General features: G+C 42.8%; 1 protein-coding gene across 2 annotated transcripts in view; it reads left to right on the forward strand.

Moving 5' to 3' along the window:
* CNNM1 (cyclin and CBS domain divalent metal cation transport mediator 1) overlaps window positions 1–5,514 on the forward strand; it is a 75,360-nt gene extending 69,846 nt beyond the window's left edge. For both annotated transcript variants that reach the window (XM_056531878.1, XM_056531879.1), the window contains exon 12: window positions 5,116–5,514. In XM_056531878.1, the coding sequence (XP_056387853.1) occupies window positions 5,116–5,192 (77 nt within the window). In that variant the 3' untranslated portion in view covers window positions 5,193–5,514. The remainder of the gene's footprint in view (window positions 1–5,115) is intronic.
* Window positions 5,515–20,616: the final 15,102 nt, after the last annotated feature.

Below are 20,616 nucleotides of genomic sequence, written 5' to 3' on the forward strand. Positions count from 1 at the left end.
TGACGAGAGAGGCCAAAATAAAATTTCCTGCAGATCCAGAGTCCAAGAAGGCCACAGCAGGGAAGGAGAAGGCAGAGGCAGACATCCGCACAGGCACTGTAAGACGTGGAGAAGCAGAGTAGACATCAAGGACTGTCTCACCTTTGTGCGGAGTCAGCGTACGTCTTTCCAGGCGGGGAGGACGGATAGGACAATCCCTCAGGAAGTGTTCGGTACTAGCACAGTACAGGCAGAGGTTCTCCATACGGCGTCGTGTCCTCTCTTGAGGTGTCAGGCGAGACCGGTCGACCTGCATAGCCTCCACGGCGGAAGGCACAAGAACAGATTGCAGGGGACCAGAGGAGAGAGGAGCCGAGGAGGAGAAACGCCTCGTGCGAACAGAGTCCATATCTTGGCGGAGTTCCTGACGCCTTTCGGAAAAACGCATGTCAATGCGAGTGGCTAGGTGAATAAGTTCATGTAGATTAGCAGGAATTTCTCGTGCGGCCAGAACATCTTTAATGTTGCTGGATAGGCCTTTTTTGAAGGTCGCGCAGAGGGCCTCATTATTCCAGGACAATTCTGAAGCAAGTGTACGGAACTGTACGGCATACTCGCCAACGGAAGAATTACCCTGGACCAGGTTCAACAGGGCAGTCTCAGCAGAAGAGGCTCGGGCAGGTTCCTCAAAGACACTTCGGATTTCCGAGAAGAAGGAGTGTACAGAGGCAGTGACGGGGTCATTGCGGTCCCAGAGCGGTGTGGCCCATGACAGGGCTTTTCCGGACAGAAGACTGACTACGAAAGCCACCTTAGACCTTTCAGTGGGAAACAGGTCCGACATCATCTCCAGATGCAGGGAACATTGGGAAAGAAAGCCACGGCAAAACTTAGAGTCCCCATCAAATTTATCCGGCAAGGATAAGCGTATCCCAGGAGCGGCCACTCGCTGCGGAGGAGGTGCAGGAGCTGGCGGAGGAGATGACTGCTGAAGCTGTGGTAGTAACTGTTGTAGCATAACGGTCAGTTGAGACAGCTGTTGGCCTTGTTGCGCTATCTGTTGTGACTGCTGGGCGACCACCGTGGTGAGGTCAGCGACAACTGGCAGAGGAACTTCAGCGGGATCCATGGCCGGATCTACTGTCACGATGCCGGCTGGCAGGTAGTGGATCCTCTGTGCCAGAGAGGGATTGGCGTGGACCGTGCTAGTGGACCGGTTCTAAGCCACTACTGGTTTTCACCAGAGCCCGCCGCAAAGCGGGTTGGTCTTGCTGCGGCGGTAGTGACCAGGTCGTATCCACTAGCAACGGCTCACCTCTCTGGCTGCTGAAGATAGGCGCGGTACAAGGGAGTAGGCAGAAGCAAGGTCGGACGTAGCAGAAGGTCGGGGCAGGCAGCAAGGATCGTAGTCAGGGGCAACGGCAGAAGGTCTGGAAACACAGGCAAGGAACACACAAGGAACGCTTTCACTGGCACTAAGGCAACAAGATCCGGCCAGGGAGTGCAAGGGAAGTGAGGTAATATAGGGAAGTGCACAGGTGATTACCCTAATTGGAACCACTGCGCCAATCAGCGGCGCAGTGGCCCTTTAAATCGCAGAGACCCGGCGCGCGCGCGCCCTAGGGAGCGGGGCCGCGCGCGCCGGGACAGAACAGACGGGGAGCGAGTCAGGTAGGGGAGCCGGGGTGCGCATCGCGAGCGGGCGCTACCCGCATCGCGAATCGCATCCCGGCTGGCAGCGGGATCGCAGCGCCCCGGGTCAGAGGACGTGACCGGAGCGCTGCAGCGGAGAGAGTGAAGTGAGCGCTCCGGGGAGGAGCGGGGACCCGGAGCGCTCGGCGTAACAACAATATATATATATATATACATATATATATTGCTCGGCTCCTCAAGATCATGCTCCCTTGCAGATCTGGCTGACTGGCCTACATGAAAGTAGTAATATTGCTGCTGAGTTAACATTTTGTGGTCTTGGTTACTAGAGATATTGGTTGTTGATCATTTTGTTTTACTGTTATAGTTGAAGTTGGAAAAGAAGTATTAGTATTAAGTATAGTAAGGCCACACTGAGTGGATTTGCAGCGTATTTGACACTGTGACAAATCTGCCGGGCAGCGGGAAATACAGTGCGTAAGCACTAGGAGCATTGAATGATCCTTCCAGTACTTATTAGCTGCTGAATACTGCAGAGGAAATTCTTTTCTTTTTCAAACACAGTGCTCTCTGTTGACATCATGACCACAGTGCTCTCTGCTGACATCTCTGTCCATTTTAGGAACTGTCCAGAGCAGCATATGTTTTCTATGGGGATTTTCTCCTACTCTGGACAGTTCCTAAAATGGACAGAGATGTCAGTAGAGAGCACCGTGGTCATGATGTCAGCAGAGGGCTCTGTGTTCCAAAAAGAAAAAAAATTCCTCTGTAGTATTCAGCAGCTGTTAAGTACTAGAAGGATTAAGATTTTTTAAAAGAAGTAATTTACAAATCTGTTTAACTTTCTGGCACCAGTTGATTTAAAAAAAAGTTGAACTATGAACTTATGTCTTTCTTCTAGCTGCACTATATTGCTTCTATTAAAGGGGTTTTTCTATTAAAGGGGTTCTCCGGTGCTTGCACGTCTTTTCCCCTATCCAAATGATAGGGGATTAGATGCCTGATCGCGGGGGTCCCGCCGCTGGGGACCCCCGGGATCATGCACACAGCACCCCGTTTGTAATCAGTCCCCGGAGCGTTTTCGCTCCGGGTCGGATTACGGGCAACCACCAGGCCGGCGGCGTGTGACGTCACGCCTCCACCCCCGTGTGATGTCACGCTCCGCCCCTCAATGCAAGCCTATGGGAGGGGGCGTGATAGCTGTAACGCCTCCTCCCGTAGGCTTGCATTGAGGGGCGGAGCGTTACGTCACACGGGGCCGGAGGCGTGACGTCACACGCCGCCGGCCCGGTGGTCGCCTGTAATCAGACCTGGAGCGAACACACGGCGGGACTCCCGCGATCATGCATCTTATCCCCTATCCTTTGGATAGGGGAAAAGATGTGTAAGCACCGGAGAACCCCTTTAAAGGGGTTTTTCCATCTTCCAAAGTTATCCCCGGATAACTGCCTGATTGCGGGGGCTCCGACTGCTGAGCCCCCCACAATCTTGAAAAAAGAGACCCCAGCCTTCCATTAGAATGGAGTGGTGATTCATGCATACTTACCACTGCTCTGTTCATCTCTATGGTAGCTGCCAGAGTGTCAACTAACAAACACCTTTTAGCATAATAGCATAAACAAGCTATAATTATATTGGCTAAAAATAAACTTTATATTGCTTAAACCACCCTAAAATTAAAAAAATTATAATAATAATTACTCACCTGTAAAGCCGCTGCCACTTTGGGGTCCCTCACAGCTCACAGGACCGGCTGCAGTGACGTCTCCAGCCTAAGTGGTCATGTGGTTTACCTGCAAGCAGACAATGCTGAAATCAGTGATCAGCTACAGCACCAGAAGTGACGTAATCACAGCAGGTGCAGAGGGGGACACCATAGCAGCCGCAGCACTGGAGAGGTGGCAGAATTTTTGGGTGATATTTTAAGCTGGTTTCAGTTTTTTTTTTTTAAATATTGGAAAATGACTTTAAAGCTTAGGTCAGCACACAGGTCATGTGCTGAAAGATTTCTGCCTGCAATTCAGCTAATGATAGTAAATGTGGCCGCACTGGAACCCACAAATTGCCACAAGCACATCCCAGCAATCAACAGCAATCCATTTGGAATAGATTTCTGATCATGGTTACAGAATTGGGTCTTCATTCAATGGCGTTTAAGTGGCTGCAATGGGATCTTTGGCCAAAGTCGCTGTGTAGCCCTAGCTTAAATTTAAAGGGAACCAAGGCCAGGGAACCAATAATGAGAGCATTTATGTGTGAAGGAAGTATGAAGGATTAAAGGTAGTGAAATATATAAAAAATGACAAAGGAAAAAGAGGCACAACACAAAATTGCTATTGTGAAGCTGGGCCAAAATATAAAAGGGAACCAATCATGAAATTTAATGATATATAACACGTGCCTATTTATTCCTTTATTATATATTTCACTTCATTTGATCCTTTTAGGCTTCCTTCACACATACCTGCACTAAGTATGGTGCCTTTTTCTCGTGTTTTTGCCTATAGGCTTTTCTTTAGGACATGAAAACCACCAGAAGAAAGCAGGCTGCAAATGTAAAAAAAAAAAAAAAAGTATGACAAATGCTTACAATTCACAGAGTATTGTACAAGGGGAAGAAAATATAGGGGAAAAAAATTGAATAAGGCCTGGGGGTATATTCACACACAGCAGATGTGTTCCAGAAATTCCGGAGACTGAAAAATGTATACATGCATTTGCAAATCCCATTGAGATGAATAGTGCTCTTGCTGATTTTTTTGCCACAAACTTCTATTTTCATTAAAAAAATAAAAATAATAATAATATATATATATATGACAGGGAGATGGTGATGTAGCTGTACGGGCTGGTCAGAGGTGAAGACATCACTCAGGGAGAACGGGCTTGAGCTCAGAGACCAGATCCAGCCACACCTCCTGAAACAGCAGATTATGATGTGTTGTCTTGGGAGACAGGGAGGAGTCAGGCAGATGGAGACAACACCACCCTGACAATGAGAGGACTAAACAACTTCCTGTCAGGTGTAAATAAACAAAAACGTGCTGGAGTCAATACAATTTGTGATAACTCTATTTTAGTGGGGTATATATGTTGGGGTGATAGTTTAATTTAAATACAATTTTCTAATACTGGAATACTACTTTATGGTCTATTCACACATACAATATTCTGCACAGATTTTCTGCTGAATATTTCATTGCAAACTAAATGACTGAACACAGCATCAAATCTGCGCAGAATACAGTACGTGGGAATAGACCCTTAGAGTAGGGTCACATCTGACGTCTTTTGCTGCATTTTTTGCTACATATTGAAGTCGATGGGCAACAATATCAGCTACGTATAAAGCTACCCACCTCAATGGGTAGGATAATATGCAGCAAGAAATACGCAGCAAAAAAAAACGGCGCGTGTGACCCTACCCTAAATCTGAAATTAGAAAAGCAATGAACATGTTTCCTTTTTTTTTTTCTCCCGCAGGTGGCAAAACAAGGAAAAAATCCAGAGATGCGGATAAAAGTCCTGAAGAAAGTTCCGTTTTGCGCCTAATCACATGAAGGCAAATCCACGTTAATAGACAGATGCGATAGCCGGGATTATCGGTGGGAGTTTCACAAGTTCCTCTTTTCTCCTCCTCTAGACAAGCCACTTGTTTGCCATGCCTATGCACTTTTATTTTTCTGAACACACGTTTTCTACATGTATCTTACAGTACAGTTACTTGAAGCTGCAGAAAAAGTATGGAATGCAGACTTAGTCCACTTGTCATACAGAATATGGGAAATGGTGAATTCCGTATCTGTAAACATCATGTATAGTGTTCTTTATATCGTACTTAGTATAAGCTGGTCCAGAAACAGTGTAAGTAAAGTCCCAGCACTCAGCAAGTATATTCAGGAATAAGGAGCTTTATTGCATATCCTTCACATCAAACAGGACGCGTTTCGGCTACCGCCGAAACGCGTCCTGTTTGATGTGAAGGATATGCAATAAAGCTCCTTATTCCTGAATATACTTGCTGAGTGCTGGGACTTTATTTACACTTTATATTGTACTAACAGCGGCCTGTTTATTTTTCTATATTGGTTTATTTTAGGAGGGTGGTCATCATTGTCCAGAAAATGTTCTCATCTCAAGACAAAAAGTTTTCAGGTCACATGAGCAACTTTTTAGCCAGTCACATGACTGTAAAGCCAATCTATTTATTATGTGACTCGCTAAAAGGCTGCAAATATAAATTAGTGCCAGGACTCTTTTTTGGGGATGTCAATTGGGTCATATTTGTGGTTCAAGCAGCTCTATATTCAGTGACAAGGAAAAGATCAAATCTCCTGAGTAGAGATGAGCGAACTTACAGTAAATTCGATTCGTCACGAACTTCTCGGCTCGGCAGTTGATGACTTTTCCTGCATTCATTAGTTCAGCCTTCAGGTGCTCTGGTGGGCTGGAAAAGGTGGATACATTCCTAGGAAAGAGTCTCCTAGGACTGTATCCACCTTTTCCAGCCCATCGGAGCACCTGAAAGCTGAACTAATTTATGCAGGAAAAGTCATCAACTGCCGAGCCGAGAAGTTCGTGACGAATCGAATTTACTGTAAGTTCGCTCATCTCTACTCCTGAGCACTGGATATTTGTCACCTACACAGAGCCATAAAGGTGAATCCACATTGGGCAGATTTTGTTGCAGAATTTTTAGAAATCCATGTTTTTGCCACTAAAGAAACCCTATTCTGATGAATGGAAGTGATTATCAGCTTTAGAACTTTCTGAAACAAAATCAGCCATGTGTAAATCCACCCTAAGGGCTCGTTCCCACAGACGGATCTGCCGCTTATTTTACTGTAAAGCCAATCCGCCGCTACGAGCAGACACACTGCTGCGGTGTACTAGCACTCATCACGGCCGCTCACCGATGTGCGAGTCGCCCTGCTGCGGCGACTCGCATAACGCAGTATGTCTGCTCGTAGCGGCGGATTGCCGCTCAGAGCAAGCACATCTGAGACACACTCTAGGGGTCCATCGTTGGCGTATCCACAGTGTAAAATACGCTGTGGATCCACCCGTGTCAATGAGCCCTAAGAGGGTCATGCAGAGGTGTAGCTTGGAGCTAGTGGGACCCATGTGTACTATGTGTCATTTATAATACTGGTGTCTTCTTATGGGGAATAGGTGCCTTGGGGCCCTTTCAGTCACAGGGCCCCGGCGCGACTGCTACCTCTGCATCTCCCTATAGTAACTCCACAGGGGTCCTGTAAATAGGCTGCTATTTACATTGGTGAGTGGGAATATTTCTAGCCACATATCTCTCCCATAGACCAACTAAGAAAACAGAAATTGTCTCCTTTAGTAGTTCATAAAGATATTGCACACTCCTGCATGTTTACTTCATAAGGGAAAACATAATGTTTTTTTATATATATAATAATTTTGGGTGACTTAGCTACATAAACACTTTTCACTACCAAAATGTTTTAAGTGAAAGTCCACCATGTTGGGTTATTGTCTAAATTTCCCTGATTATAAATATATAATCAGGTTGAAGGTTAATGTTTGCGGTACAGTACTCCAAATCTCCTGCTCTGTTCATTTACATTGTTAAAAGGTGTTACCCAGGGTTAGACAAACAGAGCTGATTTCTTCGAAAAACAGCGCCACCTGTCCTCAGGTTATGTGTGGTATTGCAGCTTAGTTCCATGTAAGCGAATGGAGCCAAGTTGTAATACCACACACAAACTGACACAAGTGTGGTGCTGTTTTTGAAGAAATTTTTTTTTTTTTTTTTTTATTCCTGGATAAACCCTTTAAAGGGGTACTACCGTGGAAAACTTTTTTTTTTTTTTTTTTAAATCAACTGGTGCCAGAAAGCTAAACAGATTTGTAAATTATGGAGATAATATATGGAAATACAGACCTCTAGATACACATGTGGTGGTGTACTGTATAAAATGGCTGAAATTAGAGTATTAGAATGGAGTGAGATTAATGTAACTTGCTATGTATAATCATATATATATAAAGATAATGGTACAGGCTAAGTGATAATGGTGTTATACATTTTAATATAAATTTTTATTATAATTATTGAGTGTGCGGCTGTGCAGGGCCCTTGCACAGACCGCACCCTTATTATAATATTAAAAAGTGATTAAAAATAAAAACATTAAAAATGAATATATGCAATTAATAAGAAATGCTGATGTGAGATACGCAGTCCCAAATATTAGCAGCTTGAATGAATCAATGTTCAGTTCAATGAATTACAGTTCAATGAATGAAAAGATAGTTCAATGAATTATGTCCGAGAAGGTATCTTTGAAGTTCAAGGTGCTACACAGTATATAATAGAAATCCTCCACTGAGTTAGTTGAAACTTTGATAACAGTTATTTGTAGAAGGCTATTGTAGCAGATATTGTAGCAGACATATCCAAATGAAAGCTATTGTAGCAGATGTGTCAAAGTGAAGGTGTATCAAAGTAAAAGTTATTGGTGCACAGCACAGTATACTATAGGATCCACTCCGGACTTTCCAGGAGTCAGGAATAGTCCCAGACTCCACCAATCAGGAGTAAGGCACCTAGGATGTTAAAACATATAAAAACCGGCAAAATGCCGGGGTATCCAATACCAATATACAGCCACTGAAGAAGGGGACACCCCGAAACGCGTTTGGAATTTTACCCACATCGGAGATACCCAGTCCAAACAGCAAACACCTATTTGCAACTGCTGGAACCCCCCAGTTTTGGGACCACTACACTACCTAGGAGCGCGCATTCTTACCCGAAGGACGCGGCTCCGCTATCCTCCCAGTGCATTCACCACTCACCTGCACTCGCTTTATCCACCGTCCAGACGCAGATCTGTGCCAGCTCCAGACCATCCAAGTGCAGCCTCCCCCCGACACATTACATCGGCTCCACGGTACACCGGTTCTATGGCAATTACCAGCTCCCGGTATCCAGATCCCGAGTCAGTGCAGGAAGATCCTAGGCTTTTCCACCAGGCCAGCTGCCGAGCTGTGCCAGCCCGGGAAGGAGAAGAACCGCACTGAACTTCAAAGATACCTTCTCGGACATAATTCATTGAACGATCTTTTCATTCATTGAACTGTAATTCATTGAACTGAACATTGATTCATTCATTCATTCAAGCTGCTAATATTTGGGACTGCGTATCTCACATCAGCATTTCTTATTAATTGCATATATTCATTTTTATGTTTTTATTTTTAATCCCTTTTTAATATTATAATAAGGATGCGGTCTGTGCAAGGGCCCTGCACAGCCGCACACTCAATAATTATAATTAAAATTTATATTAAAATTTATAACACCATTATCACTTAGCCTGTACCATTATCTTTATATATATGATGATACATAGCAAGTTACAATAATCTCACTCTATTCTAATACTCTAATTTCAGCCATTTTATACAGTACACCACCACATGTGTATCTAGAGGTCTGTATTTCCATATATTATCTCCATATTATATTTTGACACGTAGGGTTAACGTGTAACATACAGTACCTCGATACACATTCTCTTCCTATTAGTGTGAGCCCCCCACCTCCAATTTATTTTTACTAGATTTGTAAATTACTTCTATTAAAAAATCTTAATCTTTCCAGTACTTTTTAGAATCTGTGTACTACAGAGGAAATGGTTTTCTTTTTGGAACACAGAGCTCTCTGCTGACATCATGACCACAGTGCTCTCTGCTGACATCCCTGTCCATTTTTGGAACTGTCCAGAGCAGCATATGTATGCTATGGGGATTTTCTCCTACTCTGGACAGTTCTTAAAATGGACAGAGATGTCAGCAGAGAGCACTGTGCTCATGATGTCAGCAGAGAGCTCTGTGTTCCAAAAAGAAAACCCTTTCAGAAGTAGTATTCAGCAGCTAATAAGTACTGGAAGGATTAAGATTTTCAATAGAAGTAATTTACAAATCTGTTTAACTTTCTGGCACCAGTTGATTTAAAAAAAAAAAAAGTTTTCCACAGGAGTACCCCTTTAATGGATACAATTTAGGCTGCCTGTAGCCATCACAAGGGGAAGCTTGAATGCAGTTTAACTGTATGCACTAAAGTCTTAAACTCCTCCATTTGGCAGGCGCAGGAAGACAGAATCGTAATAATTGACTTTATGACTATGCAGGGTATTTGGAGCTTTTTGTCAGAAAAAAAAGTGCTCCCGTCATTTTAAAGGTACATCGTGAAATCGTTCTAAGCATTTGGGGTCTATTTAGATGACAAAAGTGTAGATGTTCCCTTTAAGAAAGGCTTTTTAAAATTGGGGCACTGTCACTGTAAATAAACTTTTGACATGTTGTAGAGACATGTCAAAAGTTTTGATTGGCCGGGGTCTGAGTGTTCAGACCCCGACCATTTGCTAGAAGGAGCCCGGAGAAGGATGTCCTAAGCATGTTTTCTCCCTGCTCTGTGTCACGTGACCGAGGCAAGTTTACAATGTAAGTCTATAGCATTCTGTCAGTCACAGAGAGAGAGAGAGAGAGAAAAGAGCTCAGCCTGGCCCTTCACTCCCCGCTAATTCTAGCGATCAGTCAGGGTCTGAACACACAGACCCCGACCAATCAAAACTTTTCACATTTATCTAGAACATGTCAGTAGTTTTTTTTTAAAGCAACAGAGACACTATTAGAGAGCATGTAAAAATAAATGTTTTATATATTTTCATAAAAATACTTTGTTCTAATGAAAAAAAAGCAACGGGTAAGTAAAACAGTATTAGGTATATAAAGTGAATGCTGATTGAAAGTGTAGATAATATTTTTATAATTTGATGGTGATGACATCACTGATTCAGCTTTATTATACTGTAACAGTAATATATTACATGAAGTCAGACGTCATAGTGTAGTTTTATCGCTGGACGTCTGTTTGGTGACATCTGACGTAATGCAGTGCCATATAGCATATAGCGTTTATTATAGAGTGGACTTCAGCTTTACCTTATTGTTACAGCTCCGAAATGTCATGGAAAGCAACATTAATTCACAATGGAGTTTTATAGTCAGTTTGGATATTGAGTGGGGTTGCTGTGGTTTTTCTTTTATCTCTGGGTGCACTTTTACTTACAGTGAATCTTCTAATATGGATCCCAAATTCTCTGCTGATCACTGTCTTTACATGTGTTGGGACTCCAGCTGCATCTAGTACAGTGCTACCAAAGCAGGGTGCCTCTAGCTGTTGCAAAACTACAACTTCCAGCATGCCTGGACAGCTGTTGGCTGTCCGGGCATGCTGGGAGTTGTAGTTTTGCAACAACACCCTGGTTGGGAAACACTGGTGTGAGGGAAATTTATTATGAAGCGCTGCAGCGTTTTTCGGTGGATCATATATCATGCAAACGTGTCTGCGTTTTATGAGGCCTGTGGTTTGGCAGCACAATCCAGATGACAGGTTCCCTTTAGGAAATGAATTATTCAGCTCAGAAATGTGGATCTAAAATGATATAGTATAAAAAGTTGGATATTCCCCCCCTCAAAAAAAAATAAATCAAAAAGCTTTTACTGAACCACTTGCATGTAACAGTCGCAATCTGATGGCACAATTCTACCAGAGTGAATCCTTTATTTTTTAGGTATATAGGTATGACAAGAAATAGAAACATATATATATATATATATTTTCAATAGGAAAAATAAGAAGCAGGAACGCTGCTCTATTGTATAAGTACTTTAAATGACACTTTTATAGCGTGCTCGCCAACATGGCTCAAAAGTAATGCATGAAACATTATTATCCATAGAGGTACGAGCAAAAGTTTATTTTTTATCGACTATTAAAATGACCAATACAGTTAATAGTTTAATAATAGTTTAATGTTGGGACTCAACATGAGAAAATAACCTCAAGATAAAAAAATAAATTAAAAAAACTGCCATATTATATGTAATGTTTACCTTAAAGTGTGAATACTTTCTTTTGGTACTTGGAATACATATGGGGGTTTCTGTACATCACCAAACTCCCATATACAAAACAGTACACCTGTGGAAATAACTTTTTAGTGGAAGTACCCCTTTATCGCATGATTCCGTATACTCTTTAGAGAAGTCCATACAGCAGATGGAAGGGTTTGGTACATTAGTGTAAGTCAGTGCAATTGAAGGTTGGTGTCAGCTCCAAGTAAACTGGGCAGATGGCAAGACACTCTGGGGTTGGTGAACACGCAAGGAGCACCACTACGACCTAAGGGTCTATATGAGTGTTTCCCAACCAATGTGCTTCCAGCTGTTGCAAAACTACAACTCCCAGCCTTTGGCTGTCCGGGCATGCTGGGAGTTATAGTTTTGCAACAGCCGGAGGCACATTGGTTGGGAAACACTGTTCTAGTACATACACCAGCCCTGCTGCTTGAGCAGAAACAACACTATGCATGTTAAGTAAAGTACCAAACTTTCCTTAGGCAGATGTAGTCTAGAAATAAATTTTGCATCTAATGTGTCTTTTGGGGTATTTTTTCCTTTAGGTGAGTTGAAGCCTCCCTCCCATGGTATGAAGTTAGTGCCTTGCTTAACACTTCATACCAATAAAATGCCACCCCACTTATTTTCTCCTTGCATGGCATGCACAGAAAGAAACTGCAGTTGCACTCTCCTCCTTGTCTACTGATTTCTGTATAGTACTGTTTTTCCAGGGTGGCTAAATAGGTTTCTAAACATTAACAGGCAGGGGAAAAGTGACTTCATGCTGCGATAAGGTGAGGATTATGTCACCTTCCCCTTCTGCCAAAAGAAGGAATATGTTCCAACAGTTAAAAAAAAAAAAAAAAAAATCAGAACAATTTGTTTGTACATGTGCAAAACAAACCCTTGCAATGTCTGCAGATAGAATGTGGACAGTTGTACTCCAGAACCACTGCACAGCAGGAGAGGGACGTTATCTGCCAGGAACCTTCTCTTTATGTAACCATAATCACTGACACTTCAGACATATAGGCTCTTCTGCTTGCGTGCAAGCCGTACTGTGTCAGTGAGTCTTGCAAAGTGCTAGTTGCTTGCACACAATCTCTGTTTCCGAAGTGTCAGTCGCAGAGCAAGAAGCCTCCTTGCTGAAAGCAGAAAGAGAGAGGAGTCTCGGCATCTGTCTAGACCTAAAAAGGGCAGACGAGAATATCCCTTTAAACTTGGCATCTTTGTTCTTGAATCTTGGCCCTAGTTCATGGGACCTTTTTTCATAAACAGAGATTATAATAAATAGCGTGGTTGCTGAGTTAGTTGTAAAAACTTTAACATCAATAATGTTTGTCCTGCTGAAGATAAAAATGGGTTTCTCATGTAGATTTTTGCCTTCACAGATCATGGCGTTTTGGCTTATGGCCCTTGTACGCGTTGAAGGACAGTTGTGTTTTTTTTATCATCATGAAGACTGTTCCAAGGCAGAACACTTTTGCTGAATCTAATGAATCTGTCAATGATTATTTATTCTTGTAAAAGTGTTCTGGTCCCCCTGAAGAAGTCTGGACTAAGACAGAAATTCAAGTTCAGCTAATTTTACTGTAGATTAGTAAATGAAAATATGGCCATTTTACAAAACCATATATTAGCTGAAGATAAGACAAGGCTCCCTGACCTGAAAAAAAACACCACAAAAAACTGCCCTGCCATTTTGCACTCCCAAGATACATTTTTTGTGGGGGTTTTTCCCCCAAAAAATAGTGGGTTCAAATTCTTAGCTTTTTTCTTTGGTGTTTTTTCCTCTGTGCTTTTATCATGACAGGTCATGTGGTTCAAGGATTTCTAGATTTCTATTGAAGAAATTGGTGGGGGAGGGTAAACACCACTGCTAAACCCACATAGTTTTTTACAGTGTTTTTTTTTTTCTCTTCTATTGGAGAGAAAAAAATGGCAATTGGTTACAGGCTTTCATAAATCCAAGTGGAAATTTAGCCTAAGGGGTGGGTCACATGACACGGCAGTCACACAGGGGCTGTCGAGTTGCCAGCAATTCTCGCTGCGTGACTGCTCTGAGCGGCAAATTGCCACTGTGAGCAGGGGGGAACAGCTGGAGGCACACTAAGGGTCGGGTCACCAGCAGATCCATGTCATGTGTACCTACCCTAAGACAGGATCCAATCCCTTCCTACACAAGGCTTGTATATAGAGTCAAAATAAGGCTAGAGCTGCAAAGTTTGGACACTACAGGGGTTTTTTCGATCAAAAAACGCCATTTGTCGCACTGTTTGGATCATCGCAGTTAAGTAAATGGGGTGGCAGTACGACTCATAATTGGTCACAGTCACAAGAAATCCATCGGATTTTTAGTTAGTGTTACCATATTTACTTTCTTTAGTTGCAATAAAGTGCGGTCCAAACAGTGCAACCCCTGTAGTGAGGGTTGGAAGAAGGGGTAGAACGTCTCGAATTTATGTTCATTGTTTTGCCTTAATTTATTTATTTGTTTATTTATTTTACAAATCAGCATTTTCCTTGTAGAGAAAATATTGGTGAGGAAAAGAGAAAAGTCTATGGCTATGTTCACACAGAAAATTTCCGGGCACACAATGGGCGCCTGCAGAACTTTTGCATGCGCGAGAACTTCTCTCCATAGACGGCAAGGCATTTCCAAGCGGAATTTTTCCACCTTGTGAACGAGGTCAAATAATCATTGCCCATCTGATAATTACCATGCTTAATTTTAAGGGCCAATGGTGCTGGTGCACATTCCTGAACCCCTGCTTTGGGCACAAACAGAACTGCCAGGGGTCCACGTGAAAGGCTTTCGGCTCAATTCTTCATTTGATTTCTTCCTTGAAGGGGTATTCCGCCCCTAGACATCTTATCACCTATCCAAAGGATAGGGAATAAGATGTCAGATTGCCGCGGTCCCGCTGCTGGGGACCCCTGGGATCCCCGCTGTGGCACCGTGCTATCATTACAGCACAGAGCGAGTTCGCTCTGCACGTAATGATGGGCGGTACAGGGGCCGGAGCATCGTTACGTCACGGCTCCGCCCCTTGTGATGTTACGGCCTGCCCCTTTCAATACAAGTCTATGGGAGGGGGCATGGCGGTCGTCATGCCCCCTCCCATAGACTTGCATTAAGGGGACGGGCCGTGATGTCACGAGGGGCGGCGCCATGATGTCACACTGCTCCGTCCCCCGTATTGCCCGTAATTACGCACAGAGCGAACTCGCTCTGTGCTGTAATGATAGCGCGGTGCCGCAGCGGGGATCCCAGGGGTCCCCAGCAGCGGGACCGCAGCGATCTGACATCTTATCCCCTATCCTTTGGATAGGGGATAAGATGTCTAGGGGCGGAATACCCCTTTAAGTGTACGTTTCCACCTGGCGTATAGGAAGCGTATTTCACGCCGCGCAAAATCTGCAGCAGCAGCGGAAAATACGCTGCGTATTCCTTGCTCACCATACACAGACAAGGCTTTGCGGCGGCAGCCCTATGTGTGTAGTGAGTTTTGGAGGCGGAGCCGCGTGTCACAGTCACGCCGGCACACGACCCCGCCTCCAAAACTCACTGCACACATAGGGCTGCCGCTGGAAAGCCTTGTGTGTATGGTGAGCTAGGGATATGCAGCGTATTTCCCGCTGCTGCGGCAGATTTTGCGCAGCGTGAAATATGCTGCGTAAAAGCCAGGTGGATACATACCCTTAAACAGAAAAGTCTCTTAGAAGAGGGAGAAAAAAAACTTTGGGGAAAGTGATTCCTTTTCTGTGTGGGCCAGTGTTTCCCAAGCAGGGTGCCTACAGCTGTTGCAAAACTACAACTCCCAGGAGTTGTAGTCTTGCAACAACTGGGGGCACACTGATTGGGAAACACTATAGTAATACATTCTCTACTCTCCTCTCTTGATCTTAGTCTAACTCCAGCACATGTTCAATGCCTTTAAAAACCACAAGCTTATCATTCTTGCTGCTATCGTACACATAGATGTTTTACACACTATGCACAGCCAGTCACACGTGGCAGATTTGCTGCAGAAATTTCAGCCAAACTTCTACTTATCTAAATGGGGCTTGCAGAATTTTGCAAGTATATCTATGAGCTGAAGTTTTAAAGGGGTACTCCGGTGAAAACCTTTTTTTTCTTTTAGATCAACTGGTGGCAGAAAGTTAAACATATTTGTAAATTACTTCTATTAAAAAATCTTAATCCTTCCAGTACTTATTAGCTGCTGAAGGCTACATCGGAAATTCCTTTCTTTTTGGAACGAACACAGTGCTCTCTGCTGACACCTCTGTCCATTTTAGCAACCATGCATAGCAGATGTATGCTAAGGGCAGCATGGTGGCTCAGTGGTTAGCACTGTTGCCTTGCAGTGCTGGGGACTTGGGTTCAAATCCCACTAAGGATGTTATTATTATTATTATTATTATAATAACGTCAGCAGAGAGAACTGTGGTCGTGATGTCATTAGAGAGCATTCCAAAAAGAAAATAATTTCCTCTTTAGTATTCAGCAGCTAATAAGTACAGGAAGGATTAAGATTTTTTAATAGAAGTAATTTACAAATATGTTTAACTTTCTGCCACCAGTTGATTTAAAAGAAAAAAGGTTTTCACCGGAGTACCCATTTAAGACGGACTGGTTGTTGCTAATAAGGATTCAATGATTTACAAGTCCCTCTGTAAGGCCAATGGGGTCTGTCTACCTGAACAGTCATTGTACTGAAACCAAAGAATGGAAAAGCGACTTGCCAGTAGTTTGGCCATGCCATTCACCATCTCGGCCAGTTTGCCGGCTGGATTTACATTGGTGTATTTTCAGCCCATATTCCAGCAGAAGGAAGTATAATAGTGAATCCAACAGTGATGTTTTTTTTTCTACTTTATCTTTAAAGGGGAACTCTGATAGAATTTTTTTTTTTAAATGAACTGGTGCCAAAAAGTTAAACATTTAACTTTAAATGTTTTAAAAATCTTAATCCTTCCATTATTTATCAGCTGCTGTATACTACAGAGGAAGTTGTATAGTTCTTTTCTGTCTGACCACAGTGCTCTCTGCTGACACCTCTGTCCATGTCAGGAACTGTCCAGAGCAGGAGAAAATCCCCATAAAAAAACCTCTCCTGCTCCAGACAGTTCCTGACATGGACAGAGGTGTCAGCAGAGAGCACTGTGGTCAGACAGAAGAGAACATTTATATTAAAACAGTGTAGAATTTCCGATTCTTTAAGCAAATAAAATGATAAAGTGGACAACCCCTTTAACATTCTGACATTTATGAAGAAACTTATAACATGAAGAAACTTATAACAATAGTAGTACAGTCGGCACTGTAGTTAGTATTGGTGCTCGTGGATGATATGAAGTACCTTATGGCTAAGGCTTAAAGAGGTACTCCGTCTCTAGACATTTTATCCCCTATGCTTTTGTCTGATTGCGGGAGGTCCAGCCGCAGGAACTCCCCGCAATCTCCAGGCCAGCGCTGCGGCATTACGGTCATGGAAGCCTGGGGCTTCCGTTATCATGACCTCACGCCACGCCCCTCCATTCATGTCTATGGGAGGGGGTGTGACAGCTAGTACACTGTCACCCCTCTTCCCAGACATGAATTGAGGGGGCGTAGCGGTTGTATTCGCCAGTCAACCGGCACGTAGTGGAGGCCACTTTGTGCACCGGATGACTAGGGTGCCACAGCAGAGATTTCAGGGGTCCCCAGCGGCCAGACCCCCTGCGATCAGACATGTTATTTCCTATCCTTTGGATAGGGGATAACATGTCTAGCGACGAAGTACCCCTTTAAGGCTGCATTCACACTGCCGTCTAGACCCGTCCCGATTTTCTCCTGTGAAAAATAAAAACGGACTTTAAATAAAAACGGACAATAACGGATGTTATCCATTGGTATCTGTTTGGATTCGGTATTGTTCAGTTAAACCCCCAAAAAAATTTTTTTGTTCTGAGCATGCTCAGAAGTAAACACGGATGCAAACGGATGACATCAAAGGCTTATCCGTTTTCCATAGACTTCAATGATACATTTACTGTATCCGTTTTTTCTTCAGTTTTTTTGACAGAAGAAAAAATACTGCATGTGCGGGTTTCTTTTTTGCCGTCAAACACATGGAAACGAGTGCAGATGGGTACGGTACAAACGGATTGTAAAAAAAATCCCATTGACATGAATGGGATTTAAAAAAAAAAAAAAAACGTTTTTAATCCGTTTACTGCCTGCAAGAATGGAACCAAAAAAGGGATAAAAAAAAAAAAAAAAAAGGGAACAGACGGCCATGTGAACGAACCCTAAAAAGTATATTTTTATTTATTTATAAATAAAATAATCTATGGTTGGAGTTATAGGTCATTTATCCATGATTATCCAGATATTATCGTGAGATTATCTCTATGTTAACATTATATTAGTAGATGTGGTCACAGGAAAAAAGGGTTCCAGAAGAGGCCTGTAAGGTCACCTCTGATAATATTGGATATATTACTATAGTATATATTATACTCAGTACTAAGCATAACAGAACCTATTGGGGGGTGGGGAGGGAAGCCCTACTGTGTATTTAATCAGGGACATTATACAGAGATTACGGTTGTGCTCTCCATTATACTCTGAATGTATGGAGGTATTCTCACCCAGAAGTATTTCCTCTAGAGGTGAATTATTGTACATACAGTGGCCAACTTGTCCCTGAAGCTCTGTACAGTCTATTAGAACCTCAATCTTTTGATAATTCTTCAGTCAGCAGGAAAGGTGAAATGTACAGCTTGGAAGAAAGACGAGACAGAGGGCATATGATAGAAACTTTTAAAGGGGTACTCCGGTGGAAATTAATATACTTTTTTTAATCAACTGGTGTCAGAAAGTTAAACAGATTTGTAAATTAATCCAAGTAGTGAAAAAAGAGGATGGCACTCACCCAGGATAGTAGCTTCAAAAGTCCTTTATTCTATAAACACGGTGGCGGTGTCAGACAGGTGCAAGGGCAGGAACGCCGAGGGCCTCAGCGTGCAGATTTGTAAATTACTTCTATTTAAAAATCTTAACCCTTCCAGTACTTATCAGCTGCTGTATACTACAGAGGAAGTTATTTTCTTTTTGAATTCCTTTCCTGTCTGGCCACAGTGCTCTTTGCTGACACCTCTGTCCAGGTCAGGAACTTTCCAAAGCAGGATAGGTTTGCTATGGGGATTTGCTCCTGCTCTGGACAGTTCCTGACATGGACAGAGGTGTCAGCAGAGAGCACTGTGGTCAGACAGAAAAGAACTCCACAACTTCCTGTGGATCATACAGCAGCTGATAAGTACTGGAAGGATTACGTTTTTTAAATTGACAAATCTGTTTAACTTTCTGGCACCAGTTGAGTACCTCTTTAAATGCATAAAGGGAATCAGCACAGTAAAGGAGGAGAGGAGATTTAAAAGAACAACTACCACAAGAGGACATAGTGTTATATTAGAAGGGGAAAAGTTTCTGCAGTAATATCAGAAAGTATTACTTTACTGAGAGAGTAGTGGATACATGGAATAGACTTCCTGCAGAAGTGGTAGCTGCAAATACAGTGAGAGAGTTAAAGCATGAATGGGATAAGCATAAGGCTATCCTTCATAAAACAAAAATAGGCATAAGGCTATCCTTCATATAATACAGGGCCAGGGACTATTTATAGTATTCAGAATATTGGGCAGACTAGATGGGCCAAATGGTTCTTATTTTTCGACACATTCTATGTTTCTATGAGTCTAGGTGTAGTGATTCGTCTGTATTCCACGACATCTCTACCCACTATATACAGCAGATGCTAAGAATTAGATGAACGTATTCACACTGAGCACAGAAAATCCTCAATCAATGTAATCTTCTGTAATGAAAACACATTAATGTTGCTGTTCCCAAAAAAAATTCAGTTACAGTTTCCAAATTTGTGAAGTTAATATTTTTTAAATAAATAAGTGAAAAAAAAATCCTGTCTTGTGGTATCATTATCGGATCATGGCTCCTATTCATTATCACCCAATATTAAAAGCAGAGGTATTTAAAGGTAATGGACTACTAACTGAGAGACAGGTACTAAAACAATTTTTTTTTTTTTTAATCCAGAAACGAAATTCAAGAGCTCCAGCTCCGCAAAAAATAGTAGTTAAAAAATTCAAATTTTTATTCCATATTGCTTTAAAATCAAAGAAGGACAAAGACAAACATGATGTGCTCTGGTGAGTTAAAAACCCATGTCCACCAACGCGTTTCGAACAATGTTCTTAGTCATGGCATGAGACCCTCACACTCTGCATGGTTTTTATATACTGAGGTGTTCACCCTCATACAAACATAACTCCACCCGCTACAGGTGGAGCTCCTTCCAACTGGAAGGACTTGTAACGAATGGTGCCAGAAGAAAGCGAACTTCAATTGTATTCAAGAATAGTAGTTCATCATAGCTTCAAGAAACACTGGAAAAAAACAGTACATTCACTGTATATACACAAGACCCAATTCAGCAAAGTTTCAAAAATTCTATGGAAAAAATCTTGTTCACTGTGAAAACATCAATAAATATTTACTGGATCGTTCCTGTAATTCACACTCAACGGACACCCTGTATAAAATACTAATGTCCAATAAGCTTCTCTTTTCAACAAAATTCGAAAAAACTTAACCTATAAGAGGTGATTACACACATTACCGTATTTTTCGCCGTATAAGACGCACTTTTTCTTCCCCAAAACTGGGGGGAAAAAGTCGGTGCGTCTTATACGGCGAATACACCCCTATCGCGGCGGTTCCTGCGACCATCAACGGCCGGGACCCGCGGCTAATACAGGACATCACCGATCGCGGTGATGCCCTGTATTAACCCTTCAGACACGGCGATCAAAGGTCCCGAACAGCCCGACTGAATAGCCGGGTTAGTGCTTACAGGACACCGGGAGGGACCTTACCTGCCTCCTCGGTGTCTTCTCCGTTCAGGGATCCCCTGTATGGCCGGCGCTCTCCTTCTTCGTCGTCGCGTACGTGCGTCGGCGTGCGTAACGACGGCG

This window comes from Hyla sarda, chromosome 7, assembly GCF_029499605.1.
Source record: "Hyla sarda isolate aHylSar1 chromosome 7, aHylSar1.hap1, whole genome shotgun sequence".
NCBI classification, from domain to species: Eukaryota; Metazoa; Chordata; class Amphibia; order Anura; family Hylidae; genus Hyla; species Hyla sarda.